General features: G+C 42.5%; 1 protein-coding gene across 1 annotated transcript in view; it reads left to right on the forward strand.

Annotated features, from left to right (window-relative positions):
- The first annotated feature begins 5,731 nt into the window (after positions 1–5,731).
- Positions 5,732–16,632, forward strand: part of LOC143040194 (protein O-mannosyl-transferase 2-like) — a 103,570-nt gene continuing 92,669 nt past the window's right edge. Inside the window, exons 1-3 of the mRNA XM_076210860.1 lie at positions 5,732–5,742; positions 6,541–6,642; positions 7,218–7,302. Coding sequence (XP_076066975.1) covers positions 5,732–5,742; positions 6,541–6,642; positions 7,218–7,302 — 198 coding nt within the window. The remainder of the gene's footprint in view (positions 5,743–6,540; positions 6,643–7,217; positions 7,303–16,632) is intronic.

Genomic DNA, 16,632 nt, shown 5'->3' on the forward strand with positions numbered 1-16,632 from the left:
GTCACCATAAATGGAATAAAATCTAGGTGGGGCAATGTTACTAGCGGGGTTCCCCAGGGCTCGGTTTTGGGTCCCTTGTTGTTCATTATGTATATAAACGACTTAGACGAAGGGTTAAATAGTGATGTTAGTAAGTTTGCGGACGACACTAAAATAGGACGCCTAATTAGGTCAGGAGACGACGCCCAGATTCTGCAGGATGACCTTAATAAGCTGTTAACATGGTCGGTGAAGTGGCAAATGAACTTCAATATCTCTAAGTGTAGCGTGTTAAACGTAGGGCTACACAACCCCGAAAATAGATACAACTTAGATAACACGTTTTTAGAAAAATCTGAGTGCGAGAGGGACTTGGGAGTTCTGGTGAGTCCGGACCTTAAAACCAGGAAGCAGTGTATTAGCGCCAGAAATAAAGCTAACAGTGCATTAGGCTTCATTGCTAGGACGGTAACGAATAGAAGTGCAGAGGTAATTATTAAACTCTACCTAGCGATAGTTAGACCCATCCTTGACTATGCGGTACAGTTTTGGTCTCCGTCCTACAGAATGGACGTAAATTCATTAGAATCAGTACAGAGAAGAATGACCAAAATGATACAAGGACTCGGAAATTTGCCTTACGAAGAGAGGCTTAGGCACCTAAACTTACACTCTCTGGAAAGACGCAGAGTGCGGGGTGATCTAATAGAAGTGTTCAAGTGGATCAAAGGCTATAACAAGGGTGATGCAAACAAGGTCATCATAATAAAACAACAGGGCAGGACTCGCAGTAATGGGTACAAACTGGACAAATTTAGATTTAAGAAGGAAATAGGCAAGAATTGGTTTACTAATAGGGTGGTCGATGAATGGAATAAACTTAGTAACCATGTAGTAAGCGCTGAAACTATCAGTTGTTTTAAAAAACGATTAGACAACTTTATGGATGGGGATGACAGGTGGTGATGGATACGGAGCTGCCTAGTGTAGGCCTTATGGTCTTTTGCAGTCTCCTTTATTTCTTATGTTCTTATGTTCTTATAATCATTGAAGAAGAACATACAATAGGAGATAGCTACAAATATATTTCAGCTGATTTTGGTTCAACTGAGTTTCGAGACGACATTAGAATGTTCTCGAACGTAGCGGGCGCACCGTAGCTCCGCCCACCCGTGACGTCACTAAACGTTCGGACAGAGGCGTAAGCTAAGGCCATTAATTTTAAGAGTAATAGGAAAAATTCCCAACTTTCAGTTCAGGATTCCACTAGAGAAATAGTTTAGGGAGAGATTGTAGCAGCTAGGGGCTCTGTTGAGAAGCGAAATGAAGTTTTACGAAATAATGCAACAGGGAGGTTAGTAGTTTACCCATAGATACGAACACATAGCCGTCTCGTTCTTTTTGTGCGCAGCTAAAATTTTAATCTGATGCCAAAAATGATTCCGATAACAGGTATGAACACGTTCTGTAAGATTAATGAAAACAAATGTCAATATGTGAGTTAAATGATATAGTGCAGATATAGTAGGTAGATAGTTACCATTATTATTAAGTTTTGAATCTGATGCCAAAAATGATTCCGATAACAGATATGGAAAAAGGGGTTTAAGGGAGTGTACTTCACAAACACTTTGCGTATATACATTAGCTATGAGGGTGTAATCCTTAGAGTACAATTCTGTCTGTGATCGTTCTCTAATAAGAATACGGGGTTGAAGGTAGACACAGTGCTTGAAGGTAGACACAATATTGTAAGTAGACTTATACAGTGACCGGAAGGTTGGAGCGTAAATAACTACGTTTTTCCACGTGCCTGTGACCTTACTTATGATGCCCATAAGAAAGAAAAAACTGTGTTATTAAATGTCTCGCATACCCATATATTTTTCATATTGTAAGGATCAATAGATTAGTTGGAGAAAACCACAATATACTTTTGTATTTCCTTACTATATTTTTGCTTCAGTGTAATAATTAACACAAAGCAGACCTTCGCTTATTTTCTTTTACTACCCCCACTTGGGCATAGGCCTTTTCGCTACCCAAAACCAACCCCGAACGACCTGAGGAAAGGGGACGGAGTCAGACGTGAATAACAAGGAGCAGTTTCCATTTATGGTCAGATATATCCATATAGACGATTGGGTGGTGGCAGCGTATACCTTGATTTTTTTTATTTCCCAAATCGTTCTTATGTGGGTATCTCTGATCACTCCCATTGGAGGTGCTCTTGGTTAAACACTAAATCAATCGACGGCACCACATTATTGGTGGCAGCGGTGGGATTTACGCTATTAACCAACCTGAAGCTCACTTATCTGTGTGTCGACTTAGACAAAGCTTGTGTACCCTGTGGATTGGCAGTACAGTCATCAGAGACAGGATAGATCCTCGGCAGTCACTAAGAGTATAGAAATAGCGGATGAGATTGTGTGGGGAAGTGACGTGTTAAGGTGGAACTACACATAATTAAAGGCAGTCAGGTAAAAATGAACAATAAAACGGAATGGGAATCCAATTCGGGAGAGGAAGAAGAGACGAGAGCGAGGATGGAAGATAGACATGAATGGGAATCTAACCCAGGAGGAGCTGTTCTATTGGCCAAATTTAAAGGTAGATGTATGTAATTTTGTAAAGAAATGCAATACTTGTCAGAGGTTCAAGGGTACACAAGGGTTGTCACAGCAATACAAAGAGGTTCCCCCTGCTACAAAGGCAATGGAGAGAATAGGCATAGACCTAACAGATATGGTGTCCGGGACGCAGAGATATAGGTATATTATGACAATAATCGATCACTACAGTAGGTCCGTTAGGTTTTTCCCATTGAGAACAAAACACCACCAACACATACTACACTCCCTAACCCAGTTCTTCGCAGACTACGGCACCCCAGAGAGAATCGTAGCAGACAATGGAGCAGAATTCACCAACATGGCTTTCAAGAAGTTGTGTGGAGAACAGCAAATCACCCTGCTCTACACTACCCCAGACCATCCCCAAGCGAATGGTATGGTGGAGCGGATGCATCGAACATTGAAGAACATTGAAGACGGCTCATCGAAGAATACTGAAGGGAATCAATTGGAACAATCCGCCCAGTTGGCGCCATATCTAGTGATTTAAGGTGCTATGATGACAGTAGTTAACTGCAATAGGAAATGTAGGGATCATATCGTGCCAGTATATGTCCAAAGAAAAAACGAATGCTCGTGCAAATTAATGCAAAGATGCCCTCAATGTTCCTATATATTGGACCATAAGGCTTAAATGTAACCCACCTATACTTTTATACATGTGTAAGGTTGAGATGTCCTAGGATTAAGGATGCATATATTTCATATGTTGTAAAAGGAAATTTCAGCAACAGCCAGGTGAAGGAACTAAATGTCAACTTAGGGGGAGGATAAAGAAGTCAATATTAGCCTAGGAGAGGGACTACAAACGATGGTTAGCGAGCACTTTCATTCGGAGTAGTATTGGAAAATGGGGAAATTCTTTAGCTCGAGTTGGGGTCATGAACCCAACTCAAATTCACAATTGCCCGCTTGACAGGGGTGTAGGACTTCAGGACCTGGTGGTCAATCGCCGATTGCCCAGAGGTGAGCCCACAGAAGGGGAAGTAGTGTGCCACCCATGGGGCGAAACCACAAGAGAGAGTCGTGGCTTAGCTCGGTCGTAGCGGCTATGCATGTCCAGTCAAGTAGTATGTAAGAGGTCAATTGGGGAATCCAGCCAATACGAAGGCTGATGGAAAAGTCCACGGAGACATCCACAGTAAATTGGTGTACCCCCGGGTCACCTGAGATTCGTACACCTACGAGTGTGCTGAGGGGAGAGTGCCTCGTCAAGCTATCAAAAGGATAATCGCTCTCTGATGCAAGATGGATTTTTTTTTCTTTTGCAGAGGGATTTGGACCACACCAAATAAAATCCATCACGTGATGTTGCGGAATTTTTCTTACGGGGGGGCGTAGAGCCATGTAAGGACAGGAATTTTGAAGGGATATTATTTTTGGAATTTCGTTTTATTTATCTATTTATTTATTTGAGTGTTGATTTGAGAGACTGGGTATTATGGACGTCGTGACGGTTTTACTCAACCAAGAAGCAAAGTAGAAAATAGAGCCTTAATAGACCATGAATTTATTCTATTCTATGTCTGCCTATCAAGATGTGTTGGCAAAGAGCCTTACTATAATCATTGAAGAAGAACATACAATAGGAGATAGCTACAAATATATTTCAGCTGATTTTGGTTCAACTGAGTTTCGAGACGACATTAGAATGTTCTCGAACGTAGCGGGCGCACCGTAGCTCCGCCCACCCGTGACGTCACTAAACGTTTGGACAGAGGCGTAAGCTAAGGCCATTAATTTTAAGAGTAATAGGAAAAATTCCCAACTTTCAGTTCAGGATTCCACTAGAGAAATAGTTTAGGGAGAGATTGTAGCAGCTAGGGGCTCTGTTGAGAAGCGAAATGAAGTTTTACGAAATAATGCAACAGGGAGGTTAGTAGTTTACCCATAGATACGAACACATAGCCGTCTCGTTCTTTTTGTGCGCAGCTAAAATTTTAATCTGATGCCAAAAATGATTCCGATAACAGGTATGAACACGTTCTGTAAGATTAATGAAAACAAATGTCAATATGTGAGTTAAATGATATAGTGCAGATATAGTAGGTAGATAGTTACCATTATTATTAAGTTTTGAATCTGATGCCAAAAATGATTCCGATAACAGATATGGAAAAAGGGGTTTAAGGGAGTGTACTTCACAAACACTTTGCGTATATACATTAGCTATGAGGGTGTAATCCTTAGAGTACAATTCTGTCTGTGATCGTTCTCTAATAAGAATACGGGGTTGAAGGTAGACACAGTGCTTGAAGGTAGACACAATATTGTAAGTAGACTTATACAGTGACCGGAAGGTTGGAGCGTAAATAACTACGTTTTTCCACGTGCCTGTGACCTTACTTATGATGCCCATAAGAAAGAAAAAACTGTGTTATTAAATGTCTCGCATACCCATATATTTTTCATATTGTAAGGATCAATAGATTAGTTGGAGAAAACCACAATATACTTTTGTATTTCCTTACTATATTTTTGCTTCAGTGTAATAATTAACACATAGCAGACCTTCGCTTATTTTCTTTTACTACCCCCACTTGGGCATAGGCCTTTTCGCTACCCAGAACCAACCCCGAACGACCTGAGGAAAGGGGACGGAGTCAGACGTGAATAACAAGGAGCAGTTTCCATTTATGGTCAGATATATCCATATAGACGATTGGGTGGTGGCAGCGTATACCTTGATTTTTTTTATTTCCCAAATCGTTCTTATGTGGGTATCTCTGATCACTCCCATTGGAGGTGCTCTTGGTTAAACACTAAATCAATCGACGGCACCACACTCCCAACAAATTTCTCTGCAGTTAAAGTTCCCCATAATTACCAGGTTACTTCCGCCCATTAATATCACATTTAATGAATGCCTTGTATCTTCTAGCATTTTCATATGCTTGTCACTTTCCAAGCGTTCGTTTTTTTGGGGGCACATAAGTCACCACAAACTTTCTACTTTTCATGTCCTTGTCTTCGATCTTTATCATGATCAGTTCTACATTACCTTTGCCCTCCGCAATTTATGTCACATTCAATTTTTTCTTGACCAAGAACATGATTCCTTCTCCCTGTTTCTCGTTTCTGTTTTTAATCCAGTAATTGTATAGCCCTTGTTCAACATGGATGGGTGGTATTGCACCCCTTAATTTAGTCTCCACAATTCCCATTATGTCTGGTTTTTCTTCTAATAGGTAGTCGTTAAGTTCATTCAGTCCTGAAATTAACCCGTCGATGTTAGTATAGGCCACTTTTTTTCCATCTTTTTTTTTTCGTTTTTGGCTCGCCCATTCTGATGTACCATTTTCTCTGTCTCATGTTGATTACTCTCCAATATAATTCCTTGCTTTCGGTCTCCGTTCTCTTCGCGTTTTTTTCCTTAGCTTCATCGCTTAATGTCTTCTCTTTTTCTAATTCTTCAATACTCATTTCTCTTTTTAGCCATATCTTATTGTAATGTTCACTCCTTGCTAATTTACCTACTATTTCAAATGTCTTCTACTACCATTTGTGATCTTAGTTTTATCTTTAGGGTTAGGTTTCTTTCCTTAGAATAATGACCAATTCTATACACATCGTCGATGTCTTTCTCTACATCCTGATCTCCATCCTGAATTTCCTTTTGGGATTTCTATTGCTGTTTCTTTTTCTTCCTTTTCCCTCATGTACCTCGCCAGACCATGTTTTTCTTTTAGTCCATATACCACAATACATTTTTTCTATCCACTGCATCTCTGACCCAATTTGTGTGTGTGTGTGTGTGTGTGTGTGTGTGTGTGTGTGTGTGTGTGTGTGTGTGTGTGTGTGTGTGTGTGTGTGTGTGTGTGTGTTTTGGAGCTGTAATTCTTTTGCAGAGGAGAAAGAAATTATATGAAGGTTTTAATTTCATTCTTTGATCTGTGGCTTTCATCCTCTGACATGGATTCTACAGGGACCGCGATGCAGCACGCCACTTCTGGTTCGCACTTGGGTCCGTGACACTCCTCGCTGTGGCGTCCCGCCAGATAGGCCTCAGCGAACCTGACGGTACTGTGTAAGTCACAATGACTGTTTTGTTTTCTATGAGGACATTTTTATGTTTGTAGAACTTTACTTCAGAGTGAATTTACCTCCTCGTTGTTGCTGGTCACTGTTTAAATTATGCCATAGCACTTGTATTTCATGCATGGCCACTCATTTTCAAATTGCAACTATGTACTGATGGGGATATGTTAGTACTACCTTATGATATACGTAACACTTGATGATATCATTACTCCAAAATAATTTGGACGGTACATATTCTCCAGAATTTCTGTAAAAATCTAGAATCACGCAAGCATGGATATATAAAATGAAACATATGTTGTCCAAATGCTCCTAATATAATATAGTCTAACCTAACATAACTTAACCTAACTCAATAATTTCATAGAAAAAAGAATAGATCTTTCAAATAAAAATAAAAGGAAAATGTGATTGCGTGATATAGTAATCGCACTTTCATAGGCACCTCGCTGTGCAGATTTGACTCCAGTGTCTTATGTTTTATCATATTTTTTTTATTCATTTATTTATTTATTTACTTATTTATTTATTTATTTTATTTTATTTTATTTTTACGTGCAGATGGGATGAGGTTCATTTCGGCAAATTCGGCAACCATTACATCAATCGGTCCTTTTACCATGACGTCCACCCTCCTCTTGGCAAGGTAAGTCTCGACTGCTCGGAAAACTTCAGGGTGATAGCCGCGAAAAAAAAATAACTCCATCAAAGATGTTAAAACGACGTTAAATAAGATATGGCTGAGATGGGGTGGTTGTGTACCCGTTTGTTCTGGCTACACTAAAGGGTCAGCGGGGTGACGTTAAAGTCTTGGTTTAGACTTTAGATTTATTGAGGTAGACTTACGATATTTACAAGCGTGGGACGTCTCTCAAAGGTAAAATGTCTCCCCTACCGAGTCTGAGGGAGAATGTCTCCCCTGGTTTCCTTTCTCTAGTGACTGCAGCAGTCGTCCCGTATATGTATGTACAAACAGTTTCATCAGCGGTCTTCTGTGGGGTTGCCTATACTTACTTTATACAGTAACACAAGGTCTGCTCCGTGATCTCAGCTCGTCTGCTCCGTGACCTCAGCTAGAAAACATATGATAATTTGTGGGTAGAATTAACCCAAACAAATGGACAAAAAATGAATGTAGGTGTAATGTATAGGCCAAAGACATTATCATAAGCAAAACGACAAACTGTTGTTTCAAGAACTGTATAGTATCTGGAACCGGGACTTATTGATCGTGGGTGATTTCAATTCTACTGACATTGATTGGATGACCCTTTAATTACTTAGTTCAGCATGCAAAAGAACCCGCAAGACATGGAAACTTACTCGAACTATTGATCACTAGCCGCGAAAGCATGATAACCGATGTAGAGGTTGGTGAAACTATTGCAAATAGCGATCACAACTTAGATTCAAAGTGCTAGAACAAAAAATTAGAATAGATACTTATGTTTCTAAAATACCCGAGTTCATAGGACTATACCAGGAGCTTCAGTTTACAGATTGGGAGGCAAAATTAAGCGAAAGACCTGTAGATCAGATGTGGGAAATTTTTCAAAATACGCTTACTAAGATGATTCATATTTACATCCCATTTAAGGACAGACGTCTCCCAAATCAGGCTCACCCAAAATTATTTGACAAAGAAACTGAAAAAAAATATTGCTAAAAAGAGACAGGCTTATAAAAAATACAAGTGCTCGGGTGCACCTAATGACTATCAAAGTTATGTATAAATACAGAGAGATTTAAAAAGACAATAAAAACAAACGAAAACGACAATATAAAATGAATATCGTTGATAAATCTAAAGTCTCAAAGAAGTCTATAGTTACATTAGAGATAAAAAAGGTTATTAGGAATCTCATTGGCTTACTATTACCTGCTGACGGTTAAATTGAGTATTCAAACGAAGGAATGTGTGATATCTTAAACAACTATTTAGCTCAGTATTTGTAAACGAAACACCTCAAGGTGAGCTCCTGTGACAAATCTAGGGTGAACTTACTACGGTAAATATAACAAAAGAAAAAATTAAAAGGTGTATAGAGAAACTCAAAGCTAATAAAACACTAGGGCCTGACGGTTGGCTTCCAAGAACTTTAAAGGACATGAAAATTTAAATTGCTGTTCCATTAAAAAATATTCTAAAGAAATCCATCATATCCGGAGATGTCCCAAGAGAATGGAAGCTAGCTAACGTTACTCCCATATTCAAAAAGGATGAAAAAAAAAACTATAGGCCTATAAGCTTGACTTCAACCGTAAGAAAAAGGATGACAACTATCATCAGAGATGCTATCAAACATCATTTAGAAAGTGACTGTTTGATAAATGATAGCCATCATGGTTTCAGACGGAAACGTTCTTGTGTGACTTACTAGAATTCTACAACACAGTCATCTCTAATTATGACAAAAGAAACAACATAGATATAATATATCTTGACTTTGGAAAAGCTTTTGATACCGTCCCACACGAAAGACTACTTACTAAATTAGCTTCACACGGAGTAAGTGGTAGCCTATTAAGTTGGACTAGTAATTGGTTGAATGATCGAAAACAGAGAGTTGTTTTAAATGGAAAAACTTCTAGATAGATAAATGTTAGGAGTGGAGTTCCTCAGGGTTCCGTTCTTGGGTCACCTCTATTCATAATATATATAAATGATATAGACCACGGATTGAAATCTACTGTTTCCAAATTTGCTGATGATACCAAACTGTGCGGAATGGCAAATGATCACTTAAACCAATTAGATATTCAAGAAGATTTAGATAAATTACACCAATGGTCTGAAAAGTGGCTAATGAACACAAGTAAATGCAAGGTTATGCACATAGGTAAAAATAACAGTTAGTACGATTACAAATTATTTGGAAATCCGTTAACAAAAGTGGATAGGGGAAATAATCTCGGCGTAATTATTAGTAACGATCTCAAATCATCTAAGCAGTGTATTTCAGCCCCCCTAGAAAGCAAACAAGACTCTAGAACTGATTGCGTGATCTTTTGACTTCAAATGTCCATCTCTCAGTAACAAGCTATATAAATTGTTAGTTCATCCACATTTGGAATTTGCTGTTTCCGTATTATCATATCTCGGAATGTATTTAGTAAGCTATGGTAATATATACATATATATATATATATATATATATATATATATATATATATATATATATATATATATATATATATATTGCACTAAAATGGTTTATCACTGACTATTCTCTTTTTGATGAGAATTTATGGGAATATGTCTGTCACAGTAGTTTGGGATCTCTTTTCAATGAGATGTGTGGTTCTATTTTCACTAGTTTAGTGAGAATCGGGTAGCACTTACACTATGTGTTGGCTTTGGGAGACTGCATGTGAGTCTGTCTAGGGGCGGGTAGGGTTGGAGGGTGTGGGTAGAATATGCTGAGCTGTGCATATTTGCTGGGTGTGTTAGTCTGATTTAGTTTAAGGTTAATGTGATATTGAGTTGTTATATTTGAGTATACATGATGGCGGGGTTGATATTATGGTTAGTGTGTCTTAGTATTGTGGTTTGTAACTTTTGATAGTTATGTAGCCTTTGTTTTTTATAGATTACGTTTGAAAAATAACTTGCCAGCATATCGTGTCAAAAATGCACTTTATATCTGAGAATTAATGTTTAAATAGTGTTTGGTATTATGTATAGAATATTATTAGTATTTGTTTGTCTGTATTTAGTTGTTGGCTGAGCTGATATATTGGAAGCTACACTTATGTATGCACTTGTTTGTGTATTATTGGTTTATTTGTCAGTACATAGCTGTTGGCTGATATGTATAGTTACTTTGGTAGATCTATGTGGATTCGAAGATTTGGTTGTGTATTGTTTATTTTACGCCTATATACGTCAATTCTGTTGAGTGCTTTAGTTATGTTGATTTGAAGAATTAGCAGTGAATTATGTGAGTATTTATCACTTTACGTTTTAGTATATTGGCTCAGTTTAATGTTTTAGTTAATAATTGTTTCTCCTGTATGTGTATGTACTTATTAGTTTGTTTGTAACTTGCTGTTTATATTGGATGTATTTGTGTAGTTATGGGTATACAATGAAATAAAGAGGACGTTTACCGGTTTGACGAACTGATAATCTTCTCCTGATTATGTTGGTAGGGACGGTAGATTGAAGGAGTTCGTTTGTTGTTGGGTTGTCGTGAAATTTTGTTGATGTTGCTGTTGACGGCTTGACGTGCCTCGAGCGGAGAGAGGTGGTAGAGTGGGCAGAGGTGGTTGAATAAACGTGGCCGATCTCCACCTGGTCCTTGCCGTGGGTCACGGCGTGGAGGGAGGTGGTGTAGGTGCAGAGGTGGGTAGAGTATTGAGGTCAGCTTCTGGATGACGCGAAGTTCCTGGTCCTTGACGTGGGTCACGGCGTGGAGGGGGTGGAGTGTCGAGGTCTCGTTAGGTTCCGTGCTAGAAAAGATTAACTGAGACTAGTTTATATGCGTAAATTACTACTAACGATGGCTGGCAAGGTGGGTTAGGGTGTTGGAGTGGGAAGAGGTTGCAATCACCGCTCGGAGCGGTGGTGTGTAGACGGATTGGGCAGGGATTCGTTGCCGAATGTAGTCGCTTGGAACTGCTGACTCTGAAGTCAGCGCTCTGGGCTTGGGTCCCTGGTGACCTACTGGGGGATGAGTAAGATTACTTACGGAGTGGCTGTTTGCTTAGGTTACGTTTCGGGAGGCTGGCGAGGTCGGTTGTGGGAGTGGAGTGTGTAGAAGTTCAATCGTCGCTTGGAGGGGAGGGGTGGTGTATAGGATGCGTCACTCTCTGGGAGGTGCTCTAAATAAAATCGTTTGCTTGAAGCCAATGCGTTGGGCTTGATTGATACTGGGCTTCGATGTATTGTACTGGGAGTTCTTGTGACTTGATTGGGGTTTGGTGCAGTGATGCGTTGGGTTGATTGAAGTCTTGGTGTTGCGTTGCTGGGAATCACTGCTCTGGGTTGACGACTTTAGTCGTGTAACCGGTGAATGGTTACTCAGACATGTTACGGGGTGGGGGGTAGCTTGCTGCCACCACCGCTGCACACCAAATATGTAGCCATTAGTCTGGCTCCACTGGCAGTGCGAGCGGTCTCTTCGAGATTGCTACAACTGCAGGTTACACCTGTGCCAGTCGGCAAACCTGGTCAGGCATTAACAGCAGTCGAGCTGGTGGGTAGGCGAGCTGGTAGACGGCAGATGGTAGATGACCTGGTAGTTGACAGATCGGCCAGGTGATGACGGTTTTAGTCGGGTACCGGTGGGGTCGAGAGGTAGCGGGTTGCCACCACCGCTATAGCACTAATATGTAGCCGTAAGTTTTTGGTTACTCTAGTATTGCAAGCGGGAAGACAGTAGACGGCAGACGGGCGTGGTAGTCGTGGACGGGCGGTTTCCTCTTCGGGGACGTGGGCCCACCGCCCAGCACAAATATGTAGCCGTTGGTTTGGCTACCAATGTGTGGCCATTAGGTTTGCGATACTCTGGTGGTGTGAGCGGTGTCTCTTCGGACGGGCGTGGGTGCTCGTAGAGGACCGTTGCCACCAGAAGTGGGTTAGTTGCATTGCAGTGGAAGTATTAAAAAATGTATTTATGTTCATTAATGTGACGTAAAATGATGTATGGGTTGGAGTTACAATTGTAGCTTGGTAGGTGTAAGGAAAAGGTTAATAAACTGTCTGGTGACAATATGTACTTGTTGAGTGGTGGCGATGATGCGTTGCATTATCTGAGTCAGATTTTTATCATTAGAAAATGTGAAGGTTTGCAAGAATTGCCAAATACTTGTGTCTGTCTAGTACTTTCTTGTATGCATGTGGATCACGTGTCAGGCATGTGATATATCAGTGTTAGTAATGGTAGGATACAATTGGATTTTCAGGCTTTTAAACATGTTGTCAAAGTTTGAATGCTGCAGATGGTTCACCCTATAGAAGTGTGTCAGTGTGTGTTTACACACACACACACACACACACACACACATACACACACACACACTCATTCACACACACATACACACACACACACACACACACACACACACACAGAGGGCCCCGACAAGAGGAGGGGCAGGGGGGGGGGGGAGCAATGCCCCGGGGCGGCACGTTTTTTTTTTTTTTTTTTTGGGGGGGGGGGGGGGCACTTTTGGTGAAAAGAAGGTAAACCAAATCCCCCCTAATGTACTTTTAATGCATGGTTTATTTATCATGAGTTGTGTGTATGAATGATGTGTGTATAAACGTTGTTTTGTGGATAAATGTTACATGTGAATCGTACTAGTGACCATCAGATGTGGAAGGTGGTGGTAGTGGTGGTGTGTGTGTGTGTGGAGGGGGGGGGGGCACTTTTCGACTCGCCCCGGGGCGGCACTCACCCATGTCGGGTCCCTGCACACACACACACACACACACACATACACGTACGACTTGGTGGCACGGTTGGTAGAGTCCCTCACTGTCATTACAGCGGTCCGGGTTCGAATCCTGCCCGGGGTTGAAATAAATTAAGTATAGCTGCACTTCGAGTCGTTACTCCAACTCTCGTGGGCGGCGAGTTGGGTGTGTAAGTGTAAGGTCACAGCATTACCCATAGATCAGTCACACGGGAAATAGCTGTCGGTCACGAGTTCAACACGTGTTCCAAAGACCATGGTGAATTACACACACACACAAACGTACACTAAAAAAAAAAAAAAAAAAAAAAAAAGTATATTAATATGGGGTCCCTTCATTCAAAGTAATGGAAAGTAAAGTAGTGTAAAACAATAAAAAGGAAATCAAAACATCAAAGGCAGTTGAAAGGCTGAGTCGACAGCGACCGGCGGAGGTAATTTCGATTCCGGTACCAAACCTGAACAGGAACAAGATGTTGATTGTAGTAGAATTATTAATGATATAAGAAAGATGGGTTACCCAAAATAAGATTGTCAACAATTAAGCACTGATGACGGTGGTAGAATATACTGTACAAAAAATATATATATTCAACAAGCACAGAGCAGCCCAAAAGGAAAATAAGAACTGTAATATGTAAATAGAATGACTAATCTAAAAAAAGACAAAAAAAAGAGTTTGCTAGTTTAAAAAGTATTCATAATAAGTTAAAGACAATAACATATAATCTAGAAGTCAATCCGAGAGAGAGAGAAAAAAAAGGCAAAAGTAGATGAAGAAGATGTAAAAGAAATTGTACCCAAAGAAAACGCGTAAAAAAGGCAGTGAAGGAAGGAATATAACTAACTGAAATTATGAGAGTAAAGGATGCAGGTGTAACATACGGTGATGTCACTTGTGCTTAGGTGCCGAAGGAATGAAGGAAACTCGGGTGAGTTTCGTTGGTTTTATTCTGGTTGGGTCGACTCTGTTGGGTATGAGTACAAGAGAGGGACTGACCGCGACCTGACCCCGGCAACCCTTTAAGTACTCTCCTTGAGTACCGAAAAGTAGCCTACCTCTGGCTGGAACAGGGTTGCCGGGCATAGGCCTGAAGTGTGTTTCTATGAGGATACAAATACATGCAATATAGGAGAACTAAAGACTTATTCTACACACAATTAATATGAGGCCGAAGGCCAACTATTTCTACACAGTCTATCAATTCATGGTTGCTCCCACTGCTGGGGTTGCGATGCCATAAGCCGACATAGCATATGTGGGGGCTTGTTCGCCACATTTACCCCCCTTCCCCTGCGAAGCGTGGAATCGTGATGTCCAAGCAGGGAGGCGGGGCGTGGGTGACGTCAAAGGAGGGAGGAAGCTGTGGAGGCGGCGACATCGGCGGCGACGACTGCGGCAGCGGGAGCATAGGCCGTCTGCGATGTCAGTGGAAGCGCGGACTTCCGAAAGGGGCGCAGACGGCGGCGACGACGATGTCAGCAGTGGCTGCGGCGGCGACGGCGGTGTGGTATCCATAGGAAGCTGTTGAGTGGCGCCAGCAGCGGCGGCGACTGCGACAGCACGAGAATAGGCCGTCTGCGATGTCAGTGGAAGTGCTGACTTCCGAAAGGGGCGCAGACGGTGGCGACGACGACGTCAGCAGTGGCTGCGGCGGCGACGGCGGTGTGGTATCCATAGGAAGCTGTGGAGCGGCGCCAGCAGCGGCTGCGACAGCACGAGAATAGGCCGTCTGCGATGTCAGTGGAAGTGCTGACTTCCGAAAGGGGCGCAGACGGTGGCGGCGGCGGCGTCAGCGATGGCTGCGGCGGCGGCGGAGTGGTATCCATCGTGGAGCCGGCCGAGGGTGAAGTCAAAGGGTGGTGCGCGTGTGACGTCGGCGGCGGCGACGGCGGGAGAATAGGCCGTGAGCGACGTCAGTGAGAGCGAAAACTCCCTCCAGAGGGCGCAGACGGCGGCGGTTGTGACGTCGGGAGAGGAGGCGGCCGTGTGACGTCGAGCGAAGAAGCGCAGAGTTGCTCGTGAGCGGCGGCGACGGCGGGCGGTTGTGACGTCGACCTGGGAGGCAGTCGTGACGTCGAGAGCGAGGAGGCGGCCGTGTGACGTCGAGCGAAGAAGCGGACGTGACGTCTGCGGCGGCGGGCGGTTGTGACGTCGTGAGAGGAGGCGACGTCGAGAGAGGAGGCGGCTGTGTGACGTCGAGCGAGGAGGCGGCTGTGTGACGTCAAGCGAAGGGTGATTCCGTGACGTCGATCTGGGAGGCAGTCGTAACGTCGACCGAGGAGGCGGTTGTGTGACGTCGAGCTTGGAAGCGGTTGGGACGTCAGGCGAAGGGGCGGTCGTGCCGTCGAGCGAGGAGGTGCTTCTGAGCTGCGAAGGCTGTGGTGGGGTTGACGAGCGTCCATGTAGTCACACAAGTTGTCGATGAACCAGATCAGAAGGGGGGCTGGGTGTACTCGTGTCCAAACTCCGGTGGTCACCAATGTAACTAGATGCCGTTACTGGGCTAGTGACGACCGGGAAGATTGACAGTCGGTTTTAGCTTCTGGGTTTTATTGACGTCACTATGTACATACACTAACACACCCGGCCCAGACTAGGCCTAAAAGGAGACTGACCGCGACCTGACCCCGGCAACCCTTTAAGTACTCTCCTCGAGTACCGAAAAGTAGCCTACCTCTGGCTGGAACAGGGTTGCCGGGCATAGGCCTGAAGTGTGTTTCTATGAGGATACAAATACATGCAATATAGGAGAACTAAATACTTATTCTACACACAATTAATATGAGGCCGAAGGCCCACTATTTCTACACAGTCTATCAATTCATGGTTGCTCCCACTGCTGGGGTTGCGATGTCATAAGCCGACATAGCATATGTGGGGGCTTGTTCGCCACACAGGAACGGTAAGGTATGGAGGTGATGAAAGTAAGATGGGTGGAGGGCCCTCACATGGAGAGGGGGGTGCATATGCCCCGGAGCGGCACATTTAGTGGGGCGGTAATTCTAGTCTGGACACGCCGCCCACAACACTGACAAAATGATTATAAGAAAAAAGGTCAAAGGAGCCCTGAATATTTACCGTAATATACCAATTTTGCGTCAGACTCAACAGAATATGAACTATTTTTGCCTTATCCTTTCTGCAATAAATAGGGACATTAAATACAAAATTTAAAATCTGTTTAATTATTTCGCAAGCCAATAGTTATAATATGCAGTAGGGAATGGTGGAGATGGGAAGTGGTGATGGGGGAAGTGGGAGGGAGGGGGGGGGGGGTCGTCACTGAGAATTTTGCCCCGAGGCGACAATTAGGCATGTAAGGGCTCTGGATGGGTGACAGATAGAAGTAAATGTATATTGTATTTGAACTTGAATCAGCTTTGTGTTTACAAAATCACCATTTTTGGCTGTGGATTTTACTAAGAAGGTTGAAATAACTATAGTTCCCCGTACTTAATTAATGGTGGTGTATTACGACGACTCGTTTTAATCAGAGAACATTTTCAACTGTTGTGCTGATTCGGAGTGTTTAGATTAGTTAGGTGGTCGGATTTA

Source organism: Oratosquilla oratoria, chromosome 28, assembly GCF_046742065.1.
Source record: "Oratosquilla oratoria isolate Oo_2021 chromosome 28, ASM4674206v1, whole genome shotgun sequence".
NCBI lineage: Eukaryota > Metazoa > Arthropoda > Malacostraca > Stomatopoda > Squillidae > Oratosquilla > Oratosquilla oratoria.